At 37.4% G+C, this 8,019-nt stretch overlaps 1 protein-coding gene across 1 annotated transcript; it reads left to right on the forward strand.

The window, feature by feature from the left end:
* Positions 1–220: 220 nt before the first annotated feature.
* Positions 221–7,209, forward strand: LOC131956554 (chymotrypsinogen A). The gene is made up of 6 exons (XM_059321067.1): positions 221–324; positions 1,799–1,976; positions 4,291–4,439; positions 4,594–4,731; positions 6,097–6,239; positions 6,974–7,209. The coding sequence occupies exons 1-6, from the start codon at positions 264–266 to the stop codon at positions 7,133–7,135; spliced, it is 831 nt and encodes a 276-aa protein (XP_059177050.1). The 5' UTR covers positions 221–263; the 3' UTR covers positions 7,136–7,209.
* The last annotated feature ends 810 nt before the right edge of the window (positions 7,210–8,019 follow it).

Raw genomic sequence — 8,019 nt, forward strand, 5'->3', positions numbered from 1 at the left:
GGTCAGACTAATTTTATATGATCACGCCGCACATAGCAACAACCCTCTTAGATGTCAGTTAAAAAGCGAGCGTATAGCAGGTGAACAGAATCTATCAATGTTATCAAGAGCTAAAATTTCCGACGGTTGCATTACATGAAAGAAAGAAACCTTGCTAATATTGTGGTTTAGCCACAGATTTAGAGCTATATAAGCTAGGGCTGGTATGGACTGTGGCACATCAGATTTAGCTACTGTCGGCAATTCAGAAGCACACAGGAAACATGGGCATGTCTACAGCTGTCTTACTGCTCCTGATTGGGTTGATTGAATCATCTCAAGCTGGTAAACCTTTTTCAAAAATTTTCTAATTTAAAAACAATTCTTTCTTATTTTTTTTTTACTTTCTCGTATACGAGGAAAAGAGGAAGTTTTCTAAACGTGCAATAAATCGAAATCAAGATTTTCACAAATCTCGACGTTTTACACCTCCCTGAGTCGGAAAAAACATAGTTTTGCAATTTTGTCCGTATGTGTGTTTGTGTGTATGTATGTCTGTGAACACTATAACTTGAGTACCGCTACAGCTAGGTTCATGAAATTTTATATATAATTATTTTATTAAAATTGTAGTTATGTATAAACATTTCAGCAATTTCCGAAAACCGGAAGTGGAACTTATTCTAATTTCAATTTTTCAAAAGCCTATAACTTGAGTACTGTTTTAGATAGATAAATGAAATTTTACATGTAAGTAAACGATTTGATTTGATTTTCTTCCTTTTGTCGAATTCTGAGTAATATCCGTTGACCGGATGTAATAATTTAGGCTATTAATTGAAAATTTATTTTAAAACAAAAACGAATATATATCTATAAGTTAACGAAACTTTCCATCATATTGAGATACAAACTCGTTCGTTTATGAACATTTACGAATTGGTAGCTAGATTTAAAATAAACTCTATCAACCAGCTATGGTAACATAAAATTCAACAATAACATCAAAATACTCGGTAATACGAAAGTCGGTCAGATTTCGTTTTTTACTTTCTCTTAAAGTATACGGTGAGGTATTGTAACAGTGTCAAAATTCAAAGTCGAGGTTATAAGTCTTCATGTGTCGAGTAAAAAAAAAACACTTTTGAAATATTCTCTGTATGCGTGTATGTCTGTCTGAGTTTGAATAACACGCTAACCTGAGTGCCGATTACAGGTAGGTAGAAGAAATTTCATGTATAAGTATTAGATCCTTTTTGTAAGTCTCCTTATACGTTTGAGCAATTTCAGGTAACCGAAAGTGAGACTTTTCTTTTTTATCTTTTTTTCGAATATACGAAAAAGTTCATGGGAGATCACCCTCGCTTAATTAACTGGAAATATCACGGCGTGTATTTCTCCTTCTAGCGAAATGTTGCTTACCCCGCAAGTACAGAATTCTCGGCGGCAGCTCAGGGGAGCCTTACATGTACAAGTTGAAGTAGATGTTCAGTTTAAAGTTCATGTTCTGATTCAGGTTAAATCTCCAGTTCCCGGTTAAGTTATGGTGTTGGTTAAAGTTTCAGCTCCGGTTATAATTCCAAATCAAGTTTAAAATCTGATTACGGTTAAATTTCCAGCTCTATTAAAGTTCTGTTACGTTTTTGCTTAGATATCCGGTTCCGATTTAAGTTCTGGTTCCGGTTTAAATTTTTAATCAAGAGTTTCTCGGAATCTCATATCTTCTAAGATCACAGCAGTGCCATAACGCTAGTAAAATAATATAAAAGTTTAGGGGAGCTCACTCTGAAAATACCGTGGCGTTTATTTCTCCTCCTAGCAACGTGCGGCTTACCCATCAAAACAAGAATTCTCGGCGGAATCTCCGGGAAGTCGTACCTATATCCTTGGATGGCGTTCATCGAAAACAGCTATTTGAAATATACATGCGGAGGGTCCATCATTGACGAGACACACATACTGACCGCTGCGCATTGCGTTAGCTACACAGATGAAAGGTAAAGCTTTTAACGTTTGTTGAATGTTACTTACAACATTTTTAAGTACTACATTAAATGTTTCTCACGAGCATGTATTTCCCTTTTTTACAAGGTTTTATTGAGTTTGCAATGTTTGTTTGTTGTTTGTGAGTTTGTGGCAAATCTTGTAACTCAATTTTGACCCATTTCTAATGCAGCGATTTCATTCAAACATTCCAGATACGTTTCACTTCGATGACGATAGAAGTCTATTTTTTTATTTAATTAGATGTTTAATTCGTTATTACAAATTAATGAAATGGGTTAGAAACTAAGGGGAGAAGACAAATCACTCGATAGATTACGTTATTCAATAGTAGAAAGAGAGATTACTTATATTAACTAGCTAGACGCGTTCACCCTAGCAGTCTAGTGCAGGGGTGGGCAACCTTTTGAGACAGAAGAGCCAAAAGTTACAATTTACAGAATTTCCCAGCTTTTAAAGAAGAGCTACCAACATTTTAATTTCAATATTATAATCTTTGATAAGGTTTAGGTATATATATATATATATATATATATATATATATATATTTTATATATATATATATATATATATATATATACATATATATATATATATATATATATGTAATTATATATAGGTATGTAGGTGTGTGTGTGTGTATGTCTGATTGTCTTTTACTCATACTACACCTTTCATCCAATCGCCATGAAACTTTAAGAAGTTGTTGAGAATACTCCTGGGGAGGTATCTGCGAAAAAAATGTCAAAGTCGCAGGGGTAGCGCCCCAGCAGGGAGCGATTCGATTATTCCCTATATATTTAAAAGTCTATTGCGGATTGACACCGTTCATCCGATCGCCATGAAACTTTGGAAAGTAAATGAAATTACTCCCGTGAAGATTTCTGCGAAAACAAAATCTTATGGGTAGCTCCCGGGAGGGTGCGATTTTCGTCAATACACGGTTTGGCAGCGGCAAAACTGCAACAGGCGCAGCCGCCGGCACCTCGTCGATTGCGCGACCCGAAGAACCCGCGAGCACTATGCGCCTACGTTAGTTTTAAGGAGCACCATACAATTTTGATAATGCGGCACACGACATTCGATGATTAAACCGAGCTAGGGTCTGTACATGGCACCCCTGCGATAGTGTAATCGGCTTCGCGAGAGCGCCACTTTCCGTCCCCGACACTTAGGTGGTGAGTGATAAACGGTGATATTACGGTGAGTGATTAACTTACACTCAAGGCTTTCATACATGACGTACAACGAAGTACATTACAATTGGGAGTAACTAAATATTTTAATAGAATAGCGAAGGTTCATTATTTATATAGATTATATTCATATATCGTTCATTACCGAGTGTTGCAGACTAATATTTTCATGAGTTTTAAAAAATAAAATAAAATAATGTTTGTGCATGGAGCTGAAGAGCCGCGCCTTGACATCAAAAGAGCCGCATTCGGCTCGCGAGCCGCAGGTTACCAACCCCCGGTCTAGTGAGCTGTGATTCACTAGAATGTTTACAATCTTAGAGCCGGTCGATCTAGTGAAGGCTTTTAGGGACAGATAATAAAGTTTTTAAACGATTTGAAACTACGACTTAGGGCGTAGAGTCAGTACGTTCTTGCTTGAACAAAGTCTATGGAAGCAAATCCAAAAAAAAACGCAGGCTGAATCGGAGTCAAAGGCTTATATGCTTATATGGCGCATAACTATGGGCGATGAGCAGGGGCAGATAATTGTCTTTTTAGTCGTAGCCTACAGTGTCGATTTAATAAATTATGAATTACTAAAAAAATTAGAGAATAAATCCAAAATATAAAAGCCTTTATAATAACAAGCTTTTAAATGCACTGAAAATAAGAAAATAATACTATTTTCTTTATGTAATAAAAGCTTTGGTTTGCTCAATTATGTAAAAGATCTCATGAAAGAACAAAGCTTTTATTAAAGAAAATCAACACGTTTTATTTTATTATTTTCGGTGGCTTTTAAAAGCTTTTAGTTATGAAGGTTTTTTAAATTTGTTTTATATTGACATTGGTACACACATAAGTAATATCGTACTTAGTTTGAGTTTTGGTATATTAATACCCCTTGGTATACAACTTGGTGGGGAATCACATAACTCCTCCCTCACCCCACAAGCAGTCAGCAGCATATCCATTATGTGTATGTATGGGGTGTGGGGGGGGGGGGGGTCCGAGCACCTGCTCTATAAAAAACCAAACAACAGCTGCTTAATGCTCGATACTATAAATAGCGACAAAGGGTATCCTTCGCCTTTAAAAGCTTTCACTTTTCAAAATTTGTCATTCTCAGGACAGGCATAACCTACCCGACCCCTGCGTCTAAAATATCTGTTTACACGGGGTCATCCATCATGGATGGTTCAACCAATTATGCTGAAGCCAAGAAAAGAAAAGTAATTTCGGTCGCCTATCATGAGCACTACGACTCAAAACTGATGAGTGGGTTTTATTAGTATTTTCACAAACAATTTCAAATTTTATCTACTTCATTAAACTAAATATTTGACATCGTATATTATATACTGTCTTTTATTAGTTCTTGGGTAAAGTAGAATTGACGGAGTTTCTTTATACTTTATAATATGTATTTCAGACAACGACGTCGCTGTGTTGACGCTTTCTGCTCCTATTGTCTACGACAGGCACCACATCCCAGTCTGTCTGGCTAATGGCACCAAGACACCCCAGATGGCGTCGAAATGTATAGCTTTGGGCTGGGGTAACACGATCAGTAAGTCTTGGTGGTCAGGTTGAAGGGGTGACGTTTGGTCAGTAAGTCATGGTGGCTTGAGGGCGTTAGGTCAGTAAGTTCTATGGCTTGAGGGCTTGAGGGCGTTAGGTCAGTAAGTCTTGGTGGCTTGAGGGCGTTAGGTCATTAAGTCATGGTGGCTTGAGGGCGTTAGGTCAGTAAGTCATGGTGGCTTGAGGGCGTTAGGTCAGTAAGTCATGGTGGCTTGAGGGCGTTAGGTCAGTAAGTTCTATGGCTTGAGGGCTTGAGGGCGTTAGGTCATTAAGTCATGGTGGCTTGAGGGCGTTAGGTCATTAAGTCATGGTGGCTTGAGGGCGTTAGGTCAGTAAGTCATGGTGGCTTGAGGGCGTTAGGTCAGTAAGTTCTGGTGGCTTGAGGGCGTTAGGTCAGTAAGTCTTGGTGGGCTGATTGAAGGGGGGGACGTTAGGTTAGTGTTTTTGTGGCCTGTGGCCTTTAATAGGTCTTGGTGGCTTGAGGGCGTGAGGTCAGTAAGTGTTGGTGGCTTGAGAGCTTGAAGGCTTTGGGTCAGTACGTTCTTGCTTGGAAAAAAGGCTATGGAAGCAAATCCAAAAAGGAATGTAGGCTGAATCGGAGTCAAAGGCTTATATGGCGCATAACAAGTTGACACGTTATACTCAGTTGATTGTCGAGGGAATCCCTTCCAAAATTTCAATATAGTACAAAGAAGTTGATGTATACAAATTTTATTTTAAAAAAATAATACAAGGAAATAAATTATCTTGAAAATAGCCGACATGAGCTAACTGAAGATTCTAGCGGGGGTGTAGTAAGGTAGAGGAGATGGGCGGAGTAGCTTCACTTCGTACATTGACGCGCGATACTGTTCATGTTAAGCTCTTTGGGTCACTTTAGTTTACATACATGTTACACTCTTAAGGCTACTTTTTATTCTTAAACTTAATGGAATTTAACTGAACTTAATTGAATTTAAACGCTACCGTACAATATGTTTTCTTCTGCTTAGTTTTATACATCGCTTTTCTCTTGACTGATCTTTGCCTTTTGCTACACTTTTTGTCACTGTTACCTGCAAGCCGTTAAAAAATGTCCAAATTTCTTCGTATTTAAATTTTTTTCTCGTAATTCAAAGCTAAACATGGCAAGCTTGACGGCTCGAGTCTAGAAAACTCGAAAGAGCACTCGTATGTGAAGGTACCACAGTATACGACATACCGAATTAATTCATGTCGAACAAAGATAAAGACATAGTTAACATATATTTCTTCCACCAGGCTTCTCTATTGGTACCACAGTATACGACATACCGAATCTATTCACACGTCGAACAAAGATAAAGACACAGTTAACATATATTTCTTCCACCAGGCTACTCTATTGGCCCAATCTCTGACTATCTTCTCTGGATCGACATGCCCATCGCCTCTGACGATGATTGCCAGAGGGAATATACTAAATATTACAACATGAACAAGTTTTGTGCTGGGGCAATGGGCAAAAATATTTGTGCGGTAAAAATATTTTACAAACTTAAATGTAGTATTAATTACTTTATGTAGTGAGTATGTCTTTTCTATTCTGAAAAATACTTTCATTGTCATCATCATTTCTGTGGACCTATGGCGTATAGGGACGCAATCAAACCTCTCTATCTTACTTGGTCCACGACATTCCGATGTCTACTGCTACACTTGCGACTGATCTTCTTCATGTCTGTTTTGGCCTACCTACGTTTTTCTCTCCTTGGAGATTCCAATCTAGTGCCTGTCTGGAGATGCTTCTATTTGGTTCACGCAAGGTGTACCAATCCATCCCCATTAGCGCTTTAGTATCTCTTTGCCAATAGTATATTTCCCAGTTCTTCTCCACAGCTCGACATTGGTAATTTTTTCAGGCCAACTGATAGTTAATATTCGACGCAGGTGTCGGTTAATAAAAGTCTGAAGTTCGTTGTTATTCCTTTGTGTTACTCTCCATGTCTCTGAACCATAAAAGAAAACCAATGTCACATTGCTGTGAAACATCCTATTTTGGAAAGCGTATATGTGCGCTTGACGTCCAGATTGTGCGGATGGTGTTGAATGCATACCTGATCTTGCTGATGCGGTTTGTGTTGCCTCGTATGCTCTCCCATCCTTGCTTACTACGAAAAATAGTTTAGGATCTAAAAATTACGTAATAATTTTACATAGTGCATGATGTTTTTTTTAACTGAAAAATTTGCTAAATACTACATTTCCTGCAGGGAGACTCTGGAGGTCCTCTTGTGTGTATGGAATCAGACGGGCGCTACTACCAGTACGGCATCGCGTCCGCCACTCGGAATGAGTGCTTCACATCTAATGCTCTCTTCACCAAAGTTTCAAGTTTCCTCCCTTGGATAGCTGAGAATTCTTCTGCTGAATAATCGCTAACCATAAGATATATGTGCTGATTTATTCACGAGGTGTTGTTTTCTCTTAAGAAATAAAATAAAATCCCGTTATGTTTCCAATGAAAACAAATATTAAATAACGCACATGAAAGATGAATGTAAGTTTGTTTTGTTTAGAGTTAGTCTAGATCTTAAGCATCGAGATCCCTTGAGAGTAAGTTTAAAATGCTTGCTTTGGGGATGCTGAATGTCGACATTAGAAATTACACAGTCATAGAATGTGAATGCCGGTTCAATATTTTATAATAGTAAAATTTAAGAAAATGAATTATTCAAATTTTCGCTGAAAGTCATTTATAGCTAGACAAAATAATAACAAAATCTCACCAAAATCACCAAAAATTTTCAGTTTGGTTTAAATTTATTTAAATTTTAATAATTTGACTTAAATAGTATACGTAAAAGATAAATGTTATGTAATCATTGATAAAAATTATATAAAAATGTTGCGAAAGAAGGTTACAATACACTATGATAGTCTTGTCGGGGGGTATTTGTATTGTGGAGATATTAGTACAAACTAGTTCTCTATATTGTCAGCGGTGTCAAGCGTAAAGGAAGCGAAGCATTAGCCATGTCATGACAACGAGACAGACTTCTGAACTGATTACTTATATAAGAAGAAAAATCAGTTTCTTTAGATAGAATAATATAATTAAAAGCGATAGGCTCAAAATATATTTTGAAATAAATGTATTGACGAATGCTTTACTTTTTACAAGCTTTTCTTTAACTCACATCCTCGTCAGTCGTCAGTCTAGATCAAAACGGCCGAGCGAAATTGCCGGCTCTTCCATTTGACAGATACGGTTCGTAGTAGGTACGTGGGTAAAGACATGAAGACAATGCATCGTGAC

The sequence above is a fragment of the Physella acuta genome, unplaced genomic scaffold, assembly GCF_028476545.2.
Source record: "Physella acuta isolate Inbredline_101_S28 unplaced genomic scaffold, ASM2847654v3 ptg001158l, whole genome shotgun sequence".
NCBI classification, from domain to species: domain Eukaryota; kingdom Metazoa; phylum Mollusca; class Gastropoda; family Physidae; genus Physella; species Physella acuta.

Bases quoted from the DNA above. Each gene is read 5' to 3' on its own strand.
- LOC131956554 (XM_059321067.1), top strand. From the start codon at position 264: ATGGGCATGTCTACAGCTGTCTTACTGCTCCTGATTGGGTTGATTGAA. The intron at 1,977-4,290 runs GTAAAGCTTTTA...TGTCATTCTCAG, and splicing joins GTTAGCTACACAGATGAAAG to GACAGGCATAACCTACCCGA. The intron at 6,240-6,973 runs GTAAAAATATTT...CATTTCCTGCAG, and splicing joins TGGGCAAAAATATTTGTGCG to GGAGACTCTGGAGGTCCTCT.